The 25,064-nt window shown below is 33.9% G+C and overlaps 2 protein-coding genes and 1 long non-coding RNA gene across 4 annotated transcripts; 1 reads left to right on the forward strand and 2 right to left on the reverse strand.

Moving 5' to 3' along the window:
• The first annotated feature begins 5,293 nt into the window (after positions 1-5,293).
• Positions 5,294-7,915, forward strand: LOC140967809 (uncharacterized). Its single transcript, XR_012173642.1, has 3 exons — positions 5,294-5,524; positions 5,671-7,518; positions 7,604-7,915. It is a non-coding gene; the product is annotated as an uncharacterized lncRNA (long non-coding RNA).
• LOC140967808 (uncharacterized) lies at positions 6,253-10,366 on the reverse strand. Of its 2 annotated transcripts, XM_073428580.1 has the most exons (5): positions 10,356-10,366; positions 9,401-9,585; positions 9,093-9,149; positions 8,934-9,004; positions 6,253-8,707 (listed from the first exon to the last, which is right to left on the reverse strand). In XM_073428580.1, the coding sequence occupies exons 2-5, from the start codon at positions 9,542-9,544 to the stop codon at positions 8,620-8,622; spliced, it is 360 nt and encodes a 119-aa protein (XP_073284681.1). In that variant the 5' UTR covers positions 9,545-9,585; positions 10,356-10,366; the 3' UTR covers positions 6,253-8,619. The 2 variants fall into 2 exon arrangements, 1 of the variants encoding a protein (XP_073284681.1); XR_012173641.1 differs by lacking the exons at positions 9,401-9,585; positions 10,356-10,366 and adding an exon at positions 9,279-9,388 and having other exon boundaries at positions 6,253-9,149.
• A 350-nt stretch (positions 10,367-10,716) lies between these two features.
• Positions 10,717-12,144, reverse strand: LOC140967806 (uncharacterized). Its single transcript, XM_073428578.1, has 2 exons — positions 11,838-12,144; positions 10,717-11,750 (listed from the first exon to the last, which is right to left on the reverse strand). The coding sequence occupies exons 1-2, from the start codon at positions 12,111-12,113 to the stop codon at positions 10,794-10,796; spliced, it is 1,233 nt and encodes a 410-aa protein (XP_073284679.1). The 5' UTR covers positions 12,114-12,144; the 3' UTR covers positions 10,717-10,793.
• Between the last annotated feature and the right edge of the window lie 12,920 nt (positions 12,145-25,064).

Below are 25,064 nucleotides of genomic sequence, written 5' to 3' on the forward strand. Positions count from 1 at the left end.
GTACTTCTGGACCAAGAATATCTTCATCATCTTCACATGGACGGAATGGATCCTTTTCTATGTTTAATGATCTAACAACCATTGGAGTACTTAAAGGATTTGATTTGTCCATATTAAAACGTTTAAGGATCTTTTCTGTATAATTTGTCTGGTGAACAAATATTCCACATTCTTTTTGTTCAATTTGTAAACCCAGACAATACTTGGTTTTTCCAAGATCCTTCATTTCAAATTCTTCTTTCAAGTATGACACAACTTCTTGAATTTCCTTATTTGTTCCAATGATGTTTAAATCATCAACATATACAGCAATAATTACGCATCCGGATGTTGTTTTCTTAATGAAAACACAAGGGCATATTGAATTATTTACATATCCCTTTTTCATCAAGTGATCACTTAGCCTATTATACCACATTCTGCCGGATTGCTTCAACCCATATAATGATCTTAGTAATTTCACAGAATAACATTCTCTGGGTTTTGAACTTTGTGCTTCAGGCATCTTAAATCCTTCAGGGATTTTCATATATATATTACTATCAAGTGATCCATATAAGTAGGCTGTAACAACATCCATAAGACGCATTTCTAAATTTTCAGATACTGCCAAGCTAATCAAATACCGAAACGTAATTGCATCCATCACAGGAGAATACGTTTCTTCATAATCAATTCCAGGCCTTTGAGAAAAACCTTGTGCAACAAGTCGAGCTTTATATCTTACTATTTCATTTTTCTCATTTCGCTTTCGAATAAAAACCCATTTGTATCCAACAGGTTTTACACCTTCAGGTGTAAGGACTATAGGTCCAAAAACATTACGTTTATTTAGCGAATCCAATTCAACCTGGATGGCATCTTTCCATTTTATCCAATCCTGCCGATTTTTACATTCACCAAAAGATTTTGGTTCATGATCTTCATTATCATTTATGATGTCGATTGCCACATTATAAGAAAATATATCATCAATTTCTTCTATATCTTTTCGGTTCCATATTTTTCCAGTATTAATATAATTGATAGAGATTTCATGATTCTCGTCAGTTTGTGGTTCTGACAAAACATTTTCATCATCATGTGTTTCTTCAGGAACATCATTCTCTATTTTGTGATCATTATGTGTTTCTTCAGGAACATCATTCTCTATTTTGTGATCATTGTGTTTCTCTATGAATTTTCTTTTTCGAGGATTTTTATCCTTGGAACCAACTGGCCTTCCACGCTTCAGGCGTTTAATGACATCATGACTATCTTCAATTTGTTTCTTCGGAATTTCAATTCGAGCAGGGGCATTTGCAGCATGTATATATGATTTAGTTACCCCTTTTGTGTCTGCAAATGCATCTGGTATTTGATTTGCTATTCTTTGCAAGTGCACAATTTGCTGTACATCTTTTTCACATTGTTTTGTTCTTGGATCCAGATGTAACAATGATGATACATACCATGTAATTTCTTTTTCGGTATGTTTCTGTTCTCCCCCTAACATTGGGAAGATTTCCTCATTAAAATGACAATCAGCAAAACGTGCTGTGAACACGTCGCCTGTCTGTGGTTCAAGATATCGAATGATCGATGGACTATCATAACCAATATAAATTCCAATCTTTCTTTGAGGTCCCATTTTCTTTCGTTGAGGTGGTGCAATAGGCACATACACCATACATCCAAAAATTCTCAGATGAGAAATGTCTGGTTCTTTACCAAATGCAAGCTGCAATGGGGAGTATTTATGATATGCACTTGGTCTGATGCGAATTAATGAAGCAGCATGTAAAATTGCATGTCCCCATATAGAAATAGGGAGCTTTGTTTTCATAATCATTGGTCTAGCAATCATTTGCAGACGTTTAATCAATGATTCAGCCAATCCATTTTGAGTATGTACATGAGCAACAGGATGCTCAACAATGATTCCCATAGACATACAATAATCATTGAAAGTCTGGGAAGTAAATTCACCAGCATTATCAAGTCTAATTTTCTTGATTGTATAATCGGGAAATTGATTCCTCAATTTTATTATTTGAGCAAGTAATCTTGCAAATGCAACATTTCGAGTTGACAATAAACATACATGTGACCATCTGCTGGAGGCATCAATCAATACCATAAAGTATCTGAATGGTCCACATGGTGGATGGATTGGTCCACAAATATCACCCTGAATACGTTCAAGAAACATTGGTGATTCAGTTTGGATTTTGGCTGGTGATGGTCTTATAATAAGTTTTCCAAGAGAACATGCTTTACATTGAAACTTATTATTCTGAAAGATCTTCTGGTCTTTCAATGGATGACCATGTGTATTTTCTATAATTCTTCGCATCATTGTTGAACCAGGATGTCCTAATCGATCATGCCAATTGGTTAATATTGAAGAATTATCAATTACCATGTTTGATTCAATGGGACGTATATGTGTATAATGCAATCCAGTAGGGAGCATTGGTAGTTTTTCAATCACATATTTCTTTCCTGATTTATATGTGGTAAGACACATATATTTCTCATTCCCTTCATTCATTGTTTGAGTATCATACCCATGGGAATATATATCATTAAAACTCAACAAATTTCTTTTCGATTGTGGTGAATATAAAGCATCATTGATCAAAAATTTTGTACCATTAGGTAACAAAAATTGTGCTTTACCACATCCTTTAATCAAGTCTACAGGACCTGATATTGTATTCACCGTTGTTTTTGTTGGTTTTAGTTCCAAGAAATATCTTTTATCTCGGAGGATAGTGTGCGTTGTACCACTATCGGGTATGCAAACTTCAGCTTTGCTCATAGCATTTTCCATATTTGAACTTCAAAAAATATGCAATGAAAAAAAATTAATGACAATACATATTTAAATATAACACATATCATAATTGTACAATAAAACATTATCATATAAATACATGAAAAATAAATTATTGTACATTTATATTCTACCACTATATTGTTCATTTTCAGAGAAATCATTGAGAAAATCTGCAGCATCAATATTGTTCATTTCTATCCCACCAACATATTGATCATTTCCAGAGAAATCATTCATAAAATCAGCAGCATCAAAATGAGTTGAATCACTCAAACGGTCACTTCGCTCAGTGAAGTTGGTCTCCTTTTCTTTCCCGTTTATCGATTCTTTATAAAGTTTGAAAAGATGCTCAGGGGCTCGACAAATACGAGACCAATGTCCTGGAGTACCGCATCTGAAACAAGAACTTTCAAATCTTTTCGAGTGATTTTCATTAACACTCATGTTTTCTTGATGCCTTTTCTGTGGATGGTTTGGGACGTTATTTTGAGATGAGTTATAGAAATAACTATCTCGATTATTTTCAAAACCACGGCCGCGTCCACGACCACGACCACTTCCACGTCCACGTCCACGTCCACGACCACGACCACGACCTCGATTTTGTCCTCGACCAAAATCTTGTCTGTAACTTTGATTTTGGTTTCCAGGTTTAAATTCATTTTTGCTTACAGCATTTACTTCTGGAAATGCTGTTGATCCAGTGGGTCGGGACTGATGATTTCTCATTAATAGCTCGTTGTTCTTTTCCGCCACAAGAAGACAGGCGATGAGTTCAGAATATCTCGCAAATCCACGCACTCTATATTGTTGCTGTAGTGTTATATTTGATGCGTGAAACGTGGAAAATGTTTTTTCAAGCATTTCCGATTCTGTAACCTCATGTCCACAAAATTTTAACTGCGAGATTATTCTATACATCGCTGAATTGTAATCACTGACTTTTTTAAAGTCTTGGAATCTTAACATATTCCATTCATCACGGGCGGTCGGAAGTATAACTTCCCTTATATGTTCAAATCTCTCTTTTAATCCTTTCCACAGAGCCATGGGATCTTTTTCGATGAGATATTCACATTTTAAACCTTCATCAAGGTGTCGTCGTAAAAATATTATAGCTTTTGCTTTTTCTTGTGATGAAGATATACCATTTTCTTTAATGGTCTCGCTTAGACCCAATGACTCAAGATGCATTTCTACATCAAGAGTCCATGGCATATAGTTTTTCCCAGTAATATCAAGAGCGATGAATTCGAGCTTTGCCAAGTTTGCCATGGTGGTACTAAAAATTACGATGCATTTTATTAGTTAATGAATATTGCAATACAAAGTAATGGATAAACAACAAGTACAAGTATTCGTAAAAATAAAGAAAACACACGAGGAGGATATTCTCCGATAAATACAAGACTGGTGAGTATGATAACCAAAATAATTAAAAATAACCTCGTGAAAGCCATCTTCTTTTTTTCTTCGAAAATTTGATGAAGAATAATTTTTAGAGAAGAAGAGAAAGTTGGAGTGATTGAATGTATTTGTGAGATTGTATTTATAGAGCAAAAACTAGCCGTTTTGTTACCGTTTATTACCGTTGGTGTATAAGAAAATAAATGTATGTATTTGTATAATTTTATGGTAATAATATGGTGTATATAATATTAGTCATATTTAAATAATTATGTATATCATATCACATTATTATAATTAGGTGTCATAAGTTATTTTGTTTAAAAAACCTTATAGGCTTTTATACTTGTCGTATCCCTTACCGGGAGTGTGGGATGTCGTCTTAACATCCTCCCAGGATTTATAACAAGTTTTTGAAAAAATTATTTTTATTATTTCTAACAATAACATTATATTATATATTACATATATAAACAATAAATAAATAACAGTAAAATAAATATTATTACTTTTGTTACCTTTTTCTTCTGTTCGGAGCTTGGAAAAATATGGAGGACTTTTAGAGCTTCGTGCTGATAACGTGTTGTGAAAAAGTAAAAATTTACGGTAAAAAAGTAAAAATCTCAAACTCTCAAAATTATCACACTACACACTTTATAATATTTTTCTCTCAACTCAATTGTGATTTTCTTCACAAATGAGAGATCTATTTATAGAAAATTTTTACAAATAATCCAAAAATAAAATACATCATTACCTACATCATCACACACTAATTTTCAATATTCAACACCTAATTTTACCTAATTTTCAACATTCAACATTCACATTTTCAACACAAATATTTAACACATTTTTAAATAATTTTTCAACATAAAGAAAATAAACAGGGCATTATGGCTATTATGGCTTGCGTCCGGTACTTGGTTACGTGGCATTTAACTTTGTCGGATAGTCGGCGTAAGTAGCCTGAATCAGTAAATTGCGTTTGGAAGCAAGGGTGTTTGTGTAGTTTCACTAATAGGTACTGCCAAGATTTAAATAACTGTGAATCATTTTTGGAACAGGAGATTTCTCATTTCGCTTTCAATCCACAAAAAAAATCAGAAACCATAGCCTAGCTCCTCCACACAAGCTGTAGGATTCAAGCTTCTCCAATGGCTTCTTCATCCCTTTCGCTCGTAAAATAGCGTATGTGTAGGCAGATATATGTGTTGAGTGAAATTATCTCAGTTTGAAGTCGAAACCGCATCTTCGATTTCTACCATTTACTTGTTTTTTTAAACTCAGGAATAGGTAATTTTTCTTTGATTTACTTTAAAAAATTAGAGCTTCAATATGCTGAATCTTTAGTTTTTTGTTGATATGTGTTTTTTTTAAAATTATGTTTTGTGTCGTTGTTGTGACTTCGCTCTGTTTTTGTTTTGGGTGATGTGCTGTAGATCTGAAGAAACTGAACGGTGAGGGTGTGGTTGTCGTGGATGCATTTAGCTGTACGTATATGCTCCATATGGGCTAGGTTTATCGAGGTCTGATCAGGTTTTGGTGGTTACGAAGAAGATCTAAAATTTATGACTGTTTAAGATCCAGTTTAGTGCTCTAAATCTGTTATTGTACCTTTTTATGAGTTTTTTGATTACTTGTGATTAAGAAAGGTGGATGAAAGAGGAGTGACGAAAGAAGGATTTCTCGTTGGGCTGATCTGATGGAGACTGTAGTCGTTGTAGCTCATCACAGGAATCACCATCAGAGTTATAGTAGAAATCGTGACAATGGCTCATCCAAAGGTGGGTCGTTTTGGTCGACACCTGGCGGCCATTTTAGAGGAGTTAATTGGAGGGCATTTCAACCTGGATCAGGGCTGTTCCCAACTCAGTTGAAATCTTACTCCACGGCCACTCCTGTTATCAAACGGGCCTTTTCTGCTTCTTTCTCCCCCAAAACACCATTACCATCTGACAAAGTAAACCAAAAAAGCTCCAAAAGAAATGGGAAAAACTGTAGTTATCCAATCCCTATTGATATCAAGTTCGAAGACAACGAAAGGGTGATGAATGATGATTTTCATTTCTACGAGCGTTGGGCTGGACCTACATACTCAAACTCACCTCCCCCAAGTTCGTTGCCCATACCTACGTTCTCAGTACAGCCGAAACAATCCATTTCCCTTGATTTGGATGTCTCAACCTCTGAAATTGGGCACAGCTCTCTGGATGGTGTTATTTTTGATAGTGCTGACACTGCGACTAAGACTCTTCGTCGCATTCTTAATCTTGATATAACAGATGATTGACGGACTTGGAGCAACTAGCGATCATGTAAATAAGAAAATTAGTGTAATTTGTGAAGTCGGTTTGTGGTAGATTGTATATATAATGAAAATGATAGGACCGTGTGCTAACTTCTTAGGAGGAATTCACTCAAGGTTCCTGAAGTGGTGGTGGCAGTGGCTATGGAACTGCTGTATTGGCTGGTTTGATTTTGTATCTCCATATATGTTGGGAAATTGATATATCTTTTAATGTGGTTTAGTTGAGTTGTCAAGAAAGCTTTGACATGGAAGGCAGGGTTTGATCGATGTCAGTGATTGATGAATCGGTATAATTAGATATTTAGCTCAGTTGTCTGAATATATTTAGCTGTGATTAGGCCACACATTGTTGGAAGCATCAATTGGGATCTCCAGCAAATCTTCCTTTCTGGATTGTTTATTTTCATTTCCTCCTTTTTAGTTTTTGTTTTTCTTGTCCTATACTTGTAAATATTGTAGAGACCTAAACCTTCAGTTCAGTGCAGTTCTTCCGTCTCCTTCTTATTCAGACTCGGCCTTCGTGTTGAACTCGACCTTTATCTTTAGTTTCTTTAGTCAAATGCCAACTTCAGATTGCAATTTCGTCTCTCTATTCACGGTCACCTGAAATTGCCTCATCAACTTCTTCCTTCGTTGCTTTAGAATTTAGAAGTAGTTCTGATCTCTGCATCTTTGCTCAGCTGAGGTTTTTCCTTTCTCCGTTTTTCTTGGTTTTTAAAAAGAAAAACGGGAAGGGAAATGGATATAGTAGATTCTCCTTTAGTGTTTTACAGCATAAATATGTAAAGAACATAATCCGAGAAGTGAGAAAGTCGATCCATGATGAGATGTCTTTCTCAAGCTTTCCCTCTTCGTGTTTGTTGAAGCGTTTGGTACCTAGATGATATTTTAGCTCTTTGTTTTTAAGCTTTGACACCACATTGTTCCATCAGTAACATTTTGTCACCAGAGATTGTTGATCATATTGAGCTGTGAACAGGTAATCTTTATGATATTCACCTGTTTCCTTAGGATTTTGCCTCATGTACCTTCGTACTAATGGGTATTTTTCATGTTTTAACCAGTGCTTTTGGTAGAGCTGATGGAAGACAATTCTTTATGAGGCTGCTTTATGATCTCCACATGCTGATGTTCATATTAGTCGTGTTGATGGTTCTGTTTTACTTTGTCAATCTAACTGGAGCATGGTTAACATTGAGTTGGTGTAGCTTTATTTGGTCATGATCAGTTAAACTTGTGATGGAAGTGACTCTGGGCAAGGCATATAGTCGTATAGTAGCATATTATGTGACCTTTTTTAGTTTTTTGTATTTTGTTTTCAAACTGTGTAGAGATCTGTCGTCAAGAGTGTATGTTATCTAATGATTCGATTATAATGCTGGAATGTAACTACGAGATAATACTTCACACATTTTGTGACACTGGCAATGCTGCTTACCAAAACAAGCATGGTCATGCACGATGAAGTCCCAAAAAAATTAACCCATTAGGTTGCGATAAAAAAAACAGAGTAAAATTGCATGATCAATCCAGAAATGGCATGAAAGTATTTACCAAGTTATAACGGTATGTACAACCGTGCTGCAACATACTTTTCCTTAAATATCTCAATGTACTACAAAAATATCGTGAGCTCTGAACCAAATTCAAGGTTAGCCTGCCTAACCTCGAAATTTTCAGAAATGATCATCACTTAGCTGTTGTTTGACCCTTTTTATCATTTCTACCTCGCTTTCTCAACTCCCGTCTCTCTGCTGAGTGATTTTTCTTGATTAACGAGTTCCTTGTTTCTGTTTTTACTGATTCGGAAGCTATTACGAAGGCTTCTTTACCCATTGATAACTTACGTTGACGTGTTTGAAGCAATGCCTCTCCTCCAGGTAGATCAGTATCTTCTAAGACAAGGGTTTCATGTTCCGTTGAATCCAAGTTCTTTACCCATTGATTACAAATTTGTTGCCCGAGCTCAAGGAAATGTGATTTTTAATCAATAAAATACACTTCTTTAATCAAAAGCCAAGCAAATAACTCGCCATTTTTTGGCATATAGTCGTAAAATTTTCATATATAAGTATTTCAATTAACTCACCGTTGAATCACCAATTCCAGAGACCAAAAATCCCTGTTCATATTCCAAAGGGGTGACAAATGCTGGGCAGGAAACGAATCTGGGAGTCAGAACAAGATAACGAGAGCCAAGCAAGAAGTGGAGTTCATTACAACTTAACAATACTGCATGCTCATATTTGAACTTTCATATCCTGAAACCCGGAAAAATATATCCTCTCTCTAAGTCACTATCCAGGATCCGCCACCACAATTAACAAAATGAAGAACATAAAAATTGAACTCAGTTATTGAGTCATTGACATGAGAGCACAAGACTAAACCTACTCTGTATGACCAAGGCAAAAACTCTGTATTTCATGAGCTCCAATCAGGGGATTCTTGGGAAACGCAGTGACCTGTACGAACTTCTGTAAGAAATGGTTTCGAAAAACAAAAAATCAAGATGGACACTGGCACTGTGATAAGCAGTGGGAGTTGTTTTACACGTATTTTGAAGTCTCGGTCAGCACTAACAATGTATCGTCCATCTTGTGAAAACTCCTGCATCACACGTAATTCAACTCCAAGTGAATCTCAGTGTAAGCAAGAAAATGGATTACACGATGACAGTAAAAATGCAACTGAACAACAAATTAATCATGCTGCCGAAATGTAAAAAATGAATACAACCTGCATGCACTAATGTCAAGAGCGAACATAACAATTAAAACAACAAAAACATCAAATGAAAAGTCACTGCAAAAGAAACAGAAAGGATAAAAACACATAAATGTTGATAAAAATTTCCATACCAGTCTGGTAATTATGCTGCAATAATGAGAAAGAATCGGAACTGCCTTCTTATGAACTGGAGACAAGACTATTTTTGTTAGAGTTTCCAATGTCCACAACATACACAGCCCCAAACTTGTCAGCGAAAAATACAAAAGTCCCATAATCGGTGATCGCAACAGCACTCGCTCTTTTCTCCGAAATCCTGATCACTCATCGAAATTCAGAAAATACCGCGGCATACTATTTTTGATACTTGAAAAGTTTTCTATTCATCAACCATGGTTCCCCTACTCAAGATTGAAAACCCGGATATATGACCCGACGGTTACGGATATCGATTTATGGACCGGATGTACTGAAATAAGGGCCGGAGCAACCTCCGCTTCTTCTGCTGGCTTTCTTCCTCCATTTTCTCCGAACGAAGATTCGCAAAGCACGAGGGGAATTAAGACTCATCCCAGTGTTTAATCTTATTGGGCTGGTTCGGCCCAATAAGCGTAATGGGCTCATTTAAGTATAGTTTGGAATGACGTTGGCCACGATTAATTACAATGGTTTTTTTTTAACAACCGATTAATTATTAATTTTTAAATTAAGACAACTTAATACAGTAAGAAGAAAAATTATTATTATTGTTTTTTAAAAAACCATTCTGATAGATACCTCATACCAACTCTATTGATTAAAAAGCTTCTTGATCCACACTTATTAGCCAAACCACTACGCTTGGATGTTGATACGTACACATTAAATTTTAAATATATTAATTTTTTTTTATATAAAGTGTAACCATATTGATATAGCTTCTTTTTTTTGGGAAAAATATATATACTAATTTTGAGTTATAATTTTACTATGGATAAATAAAACAACCAATTTAACAAATTGTTATTAAAGGAACGAGAGAATAGAAAACCCACTCCCCTAGCAGTCCTGCCACCACGCTGCAGAACGAGAGAATAGAAAACCCACATTTCCTAACCAGTAACGCCGCTACTCAAATAGAAAGCATAGATGAATAAAATCATGTCTTAAACATCCATATCGGAAAACAGAACAACATAATGGTTCAATGCAAGCTATCGGACAAGGCAAAAAAGAGGTTGGCCACAACACGAAAGAATTATATCGGGGTGGCCGAATCCCATAATATGAACAAAACCTCGAGTTTAAGCAGTGTACATCGAATCCCTGTCCTGTTTGTAAATTTGGCCGTGACTCATGATATATAGCTAACCCTTGACAATTGCCGTGGGCCTTGAAGCCAACCACAGTCGTGGACGATCTAACCCAGATCGATATTTTCCGAGACTTGCATTATTGACAATCCCTTGTGCAAGATGTGAACTTTTCCCCGCATAACTACACCCGTACATGCAGAATTCTGTGCATGTCGATCATTATCTTTTCCTATCTGCTTGATTGCAGTCCACTGCTGCCATAATACTTCATTGTGGTTTCTTTCGCAAAATCAGCAAAGGTCATCCCATCCTTCAACCGCGAAGATAGAGGTGGAACCATACCACTAATATTTCGAATCAATTCAACTGATTCATTTACAGCACCTCCGGTTCCCTCACAATCCGACTCTAGATTCTGATCTCCTTTCTTCGAGTGTTCAATTGGGTATTCTTTAAGGGAAAACATCTTGTTCCATGCTGGCTGCAAAAACACAACAAAAGTCTCCCTGCTCAAATCGTCTATCTTAGCCGGTCTAGAAACACAATGAAGTGTGGCTCGAAGCTTCCCTTTAGATAACACATCTGCGGATTCTCCCACCTGAACAATAAAACTCCCTTCAGCAGCTTTCACTGAAAGGACACGACTCTTCCTCGGATGAAGAATTTGCAAATACGTGTGGCCCATTGGAGAGTCATGTTCTTTGGCATCACTTCCAGTTCCATCCAAAAACATAAACATTGGAGCTGTCAAAATGGTGAAGATCCCATAATCATAATGCCACTTCTGCCACAAATCTGATTCATCATCAATCCTGGAATCACGACTATCAATGGCAGAACGACATTTTCCCCTACGTTTTTCTTTGATAATTATATTGTCGAGAATCGAATGATAATGAATTAGACGAGCTTTAGCCGTGCCACATTGCAATAAGCTATGCTCTAGCTCGCACCCACCAAGTTTTTTGTCACAAACTCGAGAAAGAAGAAGCCCTAATTCCATCATACAAGAACCTAATTCTTGAAACGCAAGCCCGAGATTTCTAAATTCTGAACCATCAGCCACAGCTGTTATTGACTCGCAAAATTTACCATTAAATTCTTGATCATATTTCATTTGCATGGCAAACGATGACACAATCCTATCCAAATTCTTTAGCGGCACATCACTTCCCAAATTATACTCCTATTCACTTACCAAAAACAGAAAATCCACATTTTTAAAAACGCAAAAGTGAACTAATTTACTTTAATTTTAAGAATTGGGTTTTACCTTGAGAATCCGTTTCCGATCCTCGTTACCGAGAATGGCAAGCTTTCGCGCCAAAGGGAGCAGAGCTTCGCGGAGTAGTCGGGCTTTGGGCACGCCTATCACGGAGAGCAATCCGGGCCCATTTGGCCCGATTTCATGCATTATTTGATCAGAGATCAACTCTAGCCGGCGGCTTTCCGCGGGAGATGCCGAAACTTCATCGGCCGATAATTGTAGAAGATCGGAGTATTGAAGTTGGAAGAGGTCAATGGTATCTTCCATACCTGAAAGATCCATTTGCGGGCTTTTAAAACAGGTTCACCCGATGGTCGGAGAAACCAGATTTGGATTGATAACGGCCTTGGACCGGGTGCGGAATGTGGATCATAATAGAGTATAGCCCATTCGAATTAGAAGCAAAAATATAAGGTGGGAGATGCATTCTTTTTAGTTATTTTATTTTAATTGGAAATATTTTATGAAGAAAAAATAATTTTGATTAATGATATCACTCTCGGACCATTACCCGTAATACGGATCTCTCTGATTCATCGTCTATGGCCTTGTCTAGAACTTGATAAGTTCTATCTATCTCCACCGGCATTCCTCATTCAAGAGTCCCCTCTCAGCTTCAACACCACTTATTTGTGTGTGACTCGTTTGAAGGTAACTCGAAAGTTCTTTACTCTTTACATTCAAAGAAATCTGCAACTCTTGCACTTTGCGACAATCCGATCCTTTCTCTTTCTCGAGAGTTATGCATCTATGTTTCAGCTCACTACGAATTTTCCCAAGTTCTTCTAGTTTTGCCTGCTTGTTTTCCAACTGGTATTTCGAACCATCATTTTCATTGCTCAGATCGGCTTTTTCATTTACAAGCAACTGGCAGGAATCTTCCAAGATTTTTGATTTAGCTTTTGAAGCTTCAAGCTGATGGCGTGAACCCGCCATGGATTTAACTAGAACACCGTCGTTTTCTGAGAGTTTCACAAGATTCCCATTTGTTTCCTTGAGACGATTCATGAATGTGTCTTTCTCATCAACAAGAGTGGATTTTTCATTCATAAGAAATTCGCAGAACTGCTCCAATGCTTCTACATATTTTCCCTCGAGCAGCATCTAGTTCTGCATTCAAATCTGATAGGGAGCATTCTAAGATGGAATTTTTCTCAAGAATCTGCTTGTTCTCTTCCTCAACATTTCGAACTTCATCTTCCAAGCTCCTGACACGGGTCTCTGCAACAGTCAAAAGTTGAGCCTTATTCTATAGCTTAGAAGCCATGGACCGAAGTTCGCACGACAACTTAACATCAGAAAAATTCCTAGATATACCAGTGAGATTATCATGGAGCCACTTTCAATTCTTTGGGCTAATATGGCTATCCCACCACCAAGAATACATACGTCTCGAATCCGTATGGGACATTATGGCGAATCACAAACGAGCAATGGCAACAGAAAAACAATTTTGAAACTAATCCAGAACTGAACGAAACTGTTAGGTGAGTTATTATTTAATGGGGTGGAGCTCACATTAAATTAAATAATAATAATATCTTTTCCCACATCGAATTGTTGATAAAGTTGTTTGAGAAAATTAGTTATAAATAGAGCTCAATTCCTTCAGTTATTATATCTCAAAATCAAAAGCTTTTTAGCTTTGATAAAAAGAGAACGCATAGAAAAAAAGAGTATTTTTTTCTTGAGTGCGGGAATTTTCTTGTGTGAGTTAGAGAAATTATTTTCTCGGTATATTCGGGTTGGGATGGGAGTGAGATATTTAGTGTATTGGTGTATACACTTGTTGTAATATTTCTTCCAGTTATAAAAGTTGCAGTGCTATGTGGACGTAGCCTATATTGGGTGAACCACGTAAATCTTTGTGTTCTTGTTGATTATTTTATTCCGCATTTTTGGGTATTATATTATCATCGTGGTTGGCATCGCTTCGGTGTAATTCCCCAACAACTGGTATCAGAGCCTTGTTGTGAAAATTCTTAAGAATTCTGAGTATGCTCTGTGGTTGCAGCTTTGTCTGATCTTCCACATCGGAAAAGATTTTTTAGATTTTTTTCTAAGGCTAGAGAAGTGATGGCCGGAGATGATGGATCGGGACAAGGAATCAACAAGTTCGACGGTACAGATTTTACGTTCTGGCGACTACAAATTATTGATTATTTGTATAGCAAGAAGTTGCATCAACCTCTATCGGGAACGAAGCCAGAAAAGATGGAGGATGATGACTGGAAGCTTCTTGACCGACAAGTTTTAGGTGTAATACGATTGACCCTAACGAAGAACGTGGCACATAACGAGGCGGAGGCAAAAACAACGGAGGAGATGATGTCCATTTTGTCGGACATGTACGAAAAACCATCGGCAAATAATAAAGTACATCTCATTAAGAAGTTATTTAAATTGAAGATGAGAGAAGATGCATCGGTGGCTAAACACATCAATGAATTCAACACGATTGTTTCACAGCTGACATCGGTTGAAATTAAATTTGATGATGAGATTCGGGCACTTATTCTTTTGGCGTCTTTACCAGACAATTGGGAACCAATGCGGGCATCGGTTAGCAACTCTGTTGGAAAAAGAAAGCTACAATTCAATGATGTCAGAGAACAAATTCTTGCCGAAGAAGTTCGCAAGATAGATTTCGGTGAAGGAACATCATCAAGTTCTGCTATAAATCTCGAAAATAGAGGAAGGGGCAGGAGTGGCGAAAAGAGTTTTAACCAATGACATGGTAGGTCCAAGTCAAGAAATGGAAAAGACAAAAGCAATTTTGAAAAGAATGTGAAGTGCTGGAGCTGTGGTGAGACTGGTCACTTGAAAAAGAATTGTAAATCAACAAAGAACGACGTTAATGTGGTTACTGAGGAGGTACATGATGCTCTATTACTATCCATGAAAAGCCCGGTTGATTCTTGGGTTATGGACTCGGGAGCTTCGTTTCATACCACTGGTAATCGTGATGTATTCGATAATTACATCGCTGACGATTACGGAAAAGTTTTCCTGGTTGATGGAAAATATTTGGAAATAATTGGTATGGATGATGTCCGGATGAAGATGACAAATGGATCTGTCTGGAAAATCAACAAAGTAAGGCATGTACCAGAGATGATACACAATCTGATTTCAGTGGGACAGCTTGACGACGAAGGTCATAAGGTGACTTTTGGTGATGGTTCCTGGAAAGTGAAAAAGGGAGCCATGATTGTTGTTTGAGGAAAGAAAACTGGAACACTTTATATGACTTCCAGTTTGAGAAATAAATTAGCGACTGTGGATGCTGGAGCTAATTCAAGTCTACGGCATAGTAGGCTTGGGGATACGAGTGAGAAGGGAATGAAGATGCTTGTTTCAAACGAAAAGCTACCGGAATTAAAGATCGTTGAACACAAGCTGTGTAAAGCTGTATTTTTTGAAAAGTAGAAAAAAGTGAGCTTTTCAAAAGAGGTTAGAGAACCGAAATCAGTGGATTTGGAGCTGGCACATACTGATATATGTGGACCATCTCCTGTGACATCCTTTGGAGATCACTCAAGATATTATGGCACTACTGTTGACGATTCGAGCAGGAAATTTTGGGTTTATTTTGGGAAAAATAAATCGGATGTTTAGCGATGGAAGATGTGATGGATTCACTGTCATCTAATCACATGTGGGAGTTGTCAGAACTTCCTGAAGGTAAAAAGGTTTTACATAGCAAGTGGGAGTACCGGTTATAACATGACGGTAGCAAGCGGTATAAAGAAATACTTGTTGTAAAAAGGTGAAAAGGAAGTCATTGGTTACATTGATATTTTTTCTCTGGTGGTAAAGTTAACTACTATCAGGAGTGTACTTGGATTGATGGTAAAAGAAGATTTACATCTGTAGCAGTTGGATGTAAAGACTGCGTTTCTTCACGGTGACCTAGATGAAGAAATGAATCAATCACAGGGATTTGAAGTACGAGGGAAAGAGAAAATAGTGTGCAAACTTCAGAAGAGCTTGTATGGTCTCAAACAAGCTCCAAGATAGTGGTACAAGAAGTTTGATGGTGTAATGAATAATGATGGTTTTCTGAAGTATCAGGCTGATCACTATTGTTATGTGAAGCTTGATGGTTATTATATCATACTACTGATATATGTAGATGATATGTTGATAGCAGGAGCTTGTTTGGAGGAGATTGATAGACTCGAGAAAGAGTTATCAAAGGAATTTGCTTTGAAGGATTTGGATGCTGCAAAACAAATCCTTGGAATGAAGATCCTTAGAGATCAGGTGAATGGAGTCTTGAGCTTGAGAAGATTCCTGGAAGCAAGAATCCAGCTGATATGCTCACGAAGGCTGTTATCATTGAAAAACTGAAGTTGTGTTTGACTTCGGTTGGTCTCCTGGACTAACAAAGGAGGTATGAGCTGCTGCACTGATGGTGTGAAGACATGATTGAAATCAAGTCTTCAAGTGGGAGAATTGTTAGGTGAGTTATTATTTAATGGGGTGGAGCTCACATTAAATTAAATAATAATAATATCTTTTCCCACATCGAATTGTTGATAAAGTTGCCGGAGGAAATTAGTTATAAATAAAGCTCAATTCATTCAGTTATTGTATCCCAAAATCAAAAGTTTTTTAGTTTTGATAAAAAGAGAATGCATAGAAAAAAAGAGTTTATTTTTTTCTTGAGTGCGGGAATTCTCTTGTGTGAGTTAGAGAAATTATTTTCTCGGTATACTCGGGTTGGGATGGGAGTGAGATATTTAGTGTATTGGTGTATACACTTGTTGTAATATTTCTTCCAGTTATAAAAGTTGCAGTCCTCTGTGGACGTAGCCTATATTGGGTGAACCACGTAAATATTTGTGTTCTTGTTGATTATTTTATTCCGCATTTTTGGGTATTATATTATCATCGTGGTTGACATCGCTTCGGTGTAATTCCCCAACAGAAACCAATTTCAAGAACCGAGCTCAATATGAAGACAGAATTTAGAGTACAAGATGTCTCTGTCTCTGTCTCTGCAACTAGCGAGGAAAAAAAACATGGGATCATCATATAATCAAGAGAAAACATAACGTTTGACATGTTTTCAGCCAGTAACTGCTCCACAATCTAAATTTCTCATAATTCACCAGAAGAAGTCAACAAAAATCCCATAATACAAACAAAAATTCTCAACCACGGATAATCAAAATAATTTACCTAATACGAAAATCAACTTGAACTAGAAGTTAAAGAATTTATTTTTATCATAAATATAAATAGAAACAGAAACGTGAATTTCGGAAGATAAAAGGCATCTCCTCCTCGGCCTTTCTACTTTAAAGTGAACTCACTACATCAACGCTTCAGATCTCCACTTTGTCTCTCCTTTATCTTTATTTAGATTCTCTTTGTTTATTGTTATTTTTTTTGCAGAAAATAATTATATTCTTCTTGTTTGTCGTCGTCGTGTGCGCGCTGCGATTTGATGATGAACTGTTCTTTAGGACATGTGTGAAAATAAAAAAAAAAAAANAATTATTCTAATCTGGTCTATTTGAATTCGATATCATGAATGATCGAAGACTAATTTCATACTGCTATATTAGATATTATGTACACTACATACATACAAATATATATTAGATAATTACTAAATAAATGAAGATTTGAAATGTTACTTTTATCTGATTTTTAGATACTTAATGGTTTAAAAAAATATTTTATACAAATTTGATTTCAATTAGGTACAATCTGATTTTAAACAAGTTCAATTCGATTTGGTTTTGGATTGGATTACACTCTCAATCTGATAAATCTGAAACCGATCCAATCCGATATCATAAATGATTGGTCGGATTTCATCATGTATATAGACAGATATGAATTTTCAAGATCGGAGTTCAATAATGATGGATTTTTTTTTTTAATCTGAGAACTGATTATGTTTTTAAAATTTTCTTCGTAAAGAAAAGGGTCGGGTTCAATTCATTGAAAGCAGATGTGTATATTAAGAGGACTTGCGATTAAATACATGGAAATCCAGACAAACAGCCCAATTCTTCCTTCAATGGCCCACCCACAAATCAAAAGGATCAATAGATAATGGGCTGGCCACCCATTTAGAAACTGCGTTTGAGAACCAAAATTTTAAGATAAGAATTGAAACGGCCCAAATGATAAGACGACCAATTAATATTATTAGTTTTAAAATTAAAATATTAGGAATTATGACAAATAAAATTTGGCAAACTTAAATTTTTCTACCTCTTGTGACACTATCTTATTGATATTTATTCGTGATAGGTCAACATCATTCATATTCACAATAAAAAATAATATTATTGACATAAAAAATAATTCTTTTTCACGGATGATCCAAATAAAACATATTTATCGCAAAATTGACTCATGAGATCGTCTCATAAAATTTTTTGTGTTCTTCTAAAATTCATCGATATTAGTAAAAAAAATCCTTAATTCATAAAACATCAAGAGGTGCACACTAATTTATAGACAATTCCATCGATCATATAAATAGTAATTCAGTTGATACCTAATCCGGACATCGTCGACGTGACATTAATTCCAGTTAGTCCCTATCTGTGAAGCATCAAAGTGGTCCAGGAATTATTTGCCTTATTCTTCTTCTTCTTTGACATTCATTTATGAATAGATTCATGTCGATCGATGTAGATGTGTATGATCCAATTGTGGTTTATTTTATGACCATATATAAGTTCAAAGAGAAAAACCCTTTAATGATTATATTAATTATTATGTTATCCACATTTAACAAAAAAGGAAATACAAATTTGAGCACCAATAAAAGAATTTCCTGATCAATTGGAGAAATGGATATCTTGTGACAAGCCTGGACAAGCTAGGATCCCCACATAATTGCAAATACTAGAGTCAAGGATCGAATTAATATAATATATATGTGTCCATAANAAAATGTAGATTCATTTTCAAGATTGCTCGTTTATCTCCCTTCATATTTCAAATCATGACACTAATTGTTTAGCAATTTATTTTTTATATTCATAAAAATTAGATAACATCAACAGATTCAAATGGTATGGTAAGAAAAGATCTTTATTACTATGAAAACAAGAAACACGTACAATTGAAAAACGAACTTTAAATTTAATGTACGACTACGAGATCAAATTTTCTCATATAAGTTCGGATGTTTAAATCTTATTAAATTCCAAATAGTTGAATTGAACTAATTACTAGCTTGTTTAGAATTGTTACTATCAGTTTAATGATTTATATATATGCTAATCATTACAACTATGGAGAAAACTGTATTTTTAATTTTGTTACTTTATCATGATTTTGATAATCTATGATATAAATTTCGGTTTTAGTCCTCCCAATTTTTGACAACTTTAATAATTTTTCTGACGAAGTGTTGATGTGACACTACACACGTCATCGTCACATCAACGTTGCATTAGTTCAACATATGTCGGAAAAAAATGACTAAAATTACTAAAAATCAAAATATGCAAAACTAAAACTAAAATTTAATAACACATAAGACAAAAATAACAAATGTATCCAAATATGCAGTTTTCACAATTCTTATTATGATTTCTAAAGTAAAAGTTATTTGCTATTTTGAGGGTATGTCTCCAAAGATGAACTCATTCAATTATGAATGATCGAAACCATTTTAATGCGATTAATTTAACACACTGAAACATGAATAATACCCAACAACCTTGTGTTACGAGTTCACTTAGTGATCACCAATTAATCGAATAAGAAACACCACATTTATTTACTTATAAAAAACAATAACAATATTATCTAAAAGAAATAACAATGTTATATATATATTTAGTTTGCGCCACACTTTCGAACAATTCTATTTAATAATGATTTTAGAAGATTGTGGATCCACCATATCTTAATCCGTGACCATAAAATTTCATTTAAAAAGAAAAACTAAGAGGTATCCAAGGGAATATCTGGCCAATGAAGTAAGTAATTTCTTGCCAAAAATAGCCACACAAGATTGTTGGTGCTTGATTTGTATATATTGATGTGGTGGTTGTGGAAATGAAAGGTACACAATGAAATAGAAATTAGGGTTCATTTGCAAAATTGTTTGTTTCTTCATAGCTACCATTTTTCAATCGAATATCACTTTCAGCAACTCATTTATTTATCCATAACGATAGCAATCATAGCCTCAAATTTTATGATAGAAGCGGATTTATGTATTTTGATAATGAAACATAAACTTTAAAAAAATGCAGCACGTCGATTTGAAGGTTCTGTACGTAGTAATCCACTAAAAAAAAACTTATATAAATAATTGTAATTTATTGTTCAATTGAATTCCAGGAACCTTTGATATGCCAGAATCATGGTTCATGGCTCGGGCTCCACGGGGCTGAGAATTCTTTTTTTTTAAAAATAAAAATAAAAAATAAAAATTCAACTTTATTAAAAAATCTAGCTTGCTTGTATATATCCATAATAAATACAAGATCTTGCCTCATTCGATCGTCCTCAATGGAACTCTCTCCAAAATCATGAGTTAGACAACTGTCTACTCGACATAGACAAAATTTAAAATATTTGTTTACACGAAAAATCCTTGCATTTTATCTATAATATCCTAAGTTTATTTTTATCAAACTTTACAAGATTTCTCATCCATCAATTATTATTTAATAACAGCTTGGAAATTAACAAGTGTGATAATGTTTATATAATGATTTGTGAAACCATTTCAAAGAAAAAAAATCTATGAATTCATTACTAAAAATATTCCTTCTCTGTCTACATATACTATTTTTAATAAACTTCTTGTTAATATATCTAAGGCAAAAACTTGTGTGAGACGGTCTCACGGGTCGTATTTTGTGAGACGAATATCTTATTTGGATCATCCATGAAAAAATATTACTTTTTATGCTAAGAGTATTGTTTTTTATTATGAATATATGTAGGGTTGACTCGTCTCACAGATAAAGATTCGTGAGACCGTCTTACAAGAGACCTACTCTATGTCTAAATCCAAATGAACAGATAAAAAGTAAAGAAATTGGACATTCAGGCCAACCATTTTTGTTTTAGCAAGCTTCGTAATCAAATGTTATGACTCTTATTTATTCTCTATTATTAATTATGTAATTTGTGGCCTAAAAATTATATTTGTATTTAGGGAATGCGTAACCATAATCGAGCAAAAACCAAGATTATTACATATCAGATTGAGATTAAGCTACAGTAAACGAATCATGCATGACATATCGATCGAACGTCGGGCGTCGTATATTAATCACTTAATATTATTATTTTGTAATATGATTTGACAAATTCAAATCGCATCTTATAATCCTATAATATATTAGTATACTTAAATTAACTTCTTCGATGAACAATTAATATTTGCTACAATATTTGGACAAGGTGAGTCCACTAAGTTTTCTTAAAATAATATAAAATGGCATGAATTGACCATTGTATAGCGAAACAATAATAAATGTAATCAAAACCCTCGAATCATATTAATTCACAACTTGCAAAATTGGTAATTAATACATAAACATGAAAAGCTAATTAAAGAAAAAGACAGAATGGGGATTTGACAGGCAACACGTAAACCATAGAAGGATAGTGGTGAAGGGAGGGGAAAACGAAACGCAAGAAAGACAGTGACAAGATCTTTGGCTGGTTAGGTCAATGAATCTGATCTTTTGTTCATAAGGTATTAAATTTGGTGAAAATTTGTGTTACCTTATTTTTTTTACACCCTTTGGTGAAAAATTTCACGTCAAAATTTGAATATCTTTTCCCCCCCTTGTCTTGGTTACAATAATATTACGATGTTATTTGATGTCGAGTATGGGTCAAGTGGTGAAGTGCAAGCCATTTTTGTTAAAGTGTGCATTAATGGCGGAAACCCATTCATTCCAAAGGCATACCATACCACGTGTGAGAAATGGGATCGTTGTAATTTTGGCCACTTTTTTGTACTTTCGATGAATTAATTAATTAGTTCATCATCGATTTATAAAAATATGAAGTAGCTAGCATACCAAATAGGGAGAATTGGGCATAGGCTAGCTAGGCTAGTTTGGATAGATTCACCCTCTTATCATATAACAAGACTACTTTAATCCTAGGAATCCATTTTATAAATTAATTAATTGAATAAATAAATTACAAAGAACCTTGAAAACGTAAATACTGTGACTTGGGTAAGGAACAAGACACAGTCTCCCACACGTAGCATGTGAATTTAAGATTAGTCAATTATAACTCCAAGCCTAGAGAGCTTAAAAATCCAGTAAACTTCTTTGTTCCATGTGTTGCTACTAAAATATTTAATTCACTTGGAGTTCGCCCAAAACTCAACGAGATTGCGTGGTTTGTGGGTCGGTTCAAAATTAGTGCCATATCATGTTCTTTATTTTATATAATAATAATGAGTAATATATTATTTTAAAATAAATTTTATATAATTTAACCATAGAGATGAAATAATAACGGAAACGGAAAAGAATATTCTTGAGTTTGCTCTACAAACTTTAAAAGGCCTAAATAACATCCTCCAAGAAAGTAAAATCAATTGGTTTATTCTTTAGCGGAAGTTTCGTCAAATTAAGAAGGATTTTTGATGATCTTCTCGTTTCGCTAGTTCGGGATCATGGTCATCTCGCATGGTTTACTCTATTTGGTTTGTGCTTAATGTACTAAACCTTTTCAAACTCATACATAGAGCATGTACTTGGATGTATATATCATCACTATGCGTAGGACTCTTTTTTGGTTGGTATAGTTGTTTAAACTTGTTCTTGTTTAGTCTAAAATCGTTTGAGTAACATCATATTTAAGAATATTTCTCAATCTAAACAAATCAATACACAATAGATAAAATAACATGATGACCATAAACATATATATTCATTTGTTCATATGACAAACTTTTCAATCAACATGATTATGACATAATATCAACTTTGTCAAACCAGAAAATATTTTTTTAATCCAAATATCATTCATAAAAGAAAAACAATAAAAATAAATTAATAGAGTAATGGATTTACTATGACCCAAACCACATGTACTCAAATGAAGCACACAAAATTATAAGCAATAATAAAAAAAATTCTCTTAATTAATTAAAATTAGCATACTATTGTTAAAATAAAACTATTAAAATTGTTATCAAGTTTAATTCAATTGTTTTTGCTAACTTTTAACTTTTTATAGATTTTGTTTACTTTTTTTATGTTTGGTTTTTAGAATTACATATTTAGATAATTAATTTTATATCAGAATATATATTTTTCGGTCGATACTTATATCTAAATTTCATTAAAAAATTTCTACATGCGAAAATGCTTCATAAAACAAAAATTTACATCTTATAGCTTTCGAGCAATGGCTGTAAACAAAACATAGAGATTGCTTCCTCTAACATCCATTTTAAGGAAAAAAGATTTCTAAAATTATTTTCAAAATGATCTCAAATTTAGCCAAAAATTCACTAATGATATTGATAAAAGAAGATCATATGCCAAATCAGTAAATCAAATGCTATAACTATTAAGTCTCATTACAAAAAACTTGAATCACTTGCTATCATGAAAGATTTTCATTCACTTGATTGTAATATAACAGAAGAAGATATGGTAAAAAATGAGAATGACTTGAACATTATCAACTATAATGGAGCGAATTTCTACATATTTAACATCATCTTTGGGACAAAACTAAAAACTGAGTTAATATAAATATATATTCTACTTTTCTTCTCAAATGATAAAAAAAATGCCCTAACCAACAAAGAGACATCAGATAAAAATGGATCAAGAATGTCAAACACAATAAAAATACTTCAATTTATTTGTATCATCAATTGCTAGCTCTAGGGAAACATCAAAGGTTAAACAAATTATATATAAGAACAAATGAAATGAAAAACAAAATGAAAACAAAATACTACAATCATCATAATAGAATGCAAAATCTCTTTCGACAAACAAATGTCACAAAGAGGAAAAAAAAAGGTGAAAATAACAAAAAACGAATGTCACATAGAAGAAAAAGAAAAGCATGGAGAAAACAATTTAAAAAAAGTTAAGAAGAATGATAAAAAAAGTGAAAAAAGAATACAAATGTAATACTAAAGGCCAAAAGAATATAATAAACACATGAACTAAAAAATAAATGCACAAGACATCAATTTCTACCAATATAAATATAATTGAATGATAACTACTAAAATGAATTAAATTCTATTAACCTTAACATGGACAATGACTAAAATAACCCTATCAACTATATCAAAATGCAAAACAAGAGGTCATAATAGTAAGCTCACAAATAGAACTCAAATATTTATAGGTATGAATGATAAAACAAGTGAAAAAAGAATACAAAGGCAATACTAAAGGTCAAAAGAATATAATAAACACATGAACTAAAAAATAAATGCACAAGATATCAATTTCTACCAACATAAATATAATTGAATGATAACTACTAAAATGAATTAAATTCTATTAACCTTAACATGGACAATGACTAAAATAACCCTATCAACTATATAAAAATGCAAAACAAGAGGTCATAATAGTAAGCTCACAAATAGAACTCATATATTTATAGTACTCAAATGAAGCACACAAAATTATAAGCAATAATAAAAAAAATTCTCTTAATTAATTAAAATTAGCATACTATTGTTAAAATAAAACTATTAAAATTGTTATCAAGTTTAATTCAATTGTTTTTGCTAACTTTTAACTTTTTATAGATTTTGTTTACTTTTTTTATGTTTGGTTTTTAGAATTACATATTTAGATAATTAATTTTATATCAGAATATATATTTTTCGGTCGATACTTATATCTAAATTTCATTAAAAAATTTCTACATGCGAAAATGCTTCATAAAACAAAAATTTACATCTTATAGCTTTCGAGCAATGGCTGTAAACAAAACATAGAGATTGCTTCCTCTAACATCCATTTTAAGGGAAAAAGATTTCTAAAATTATTTTCAAAATGATCTCAAATTTAGCCAAAAATTCACTAACGATATTGATAAAAGAAGATCATATGCCAAATCAGTAAATCAAATGCTATAACTATTAAGTCTCATTACAAAAAACTTGAATCACTTGCTATCATGAAAGATTTTCATTCACTTGATTGTAATATAACAGAAGAAGATATGGTAAAAAATGAGAATGACTTGAACATTATCAACTATAATGGAGCGAATTTCTAC

Source organism: Primulina huaijiensis, unplaced genomic scaffold, assembly GCF_012295235.1.
Source record: "Primulina huaijiensis isolate GDHJ02 unplaced genomic scaffold, ASM1229523v2 scaffold28027, whole genome shotgun sequence".
In the NCBI taxonomy this organism is placed as follows: domain Eukaryota; kingdom Viridiplantae; phylum Streptophyta; class Magnoliopsida; order Lamiales; family Gesneriaceae; genus Primulina; species Primulina huaijiensis.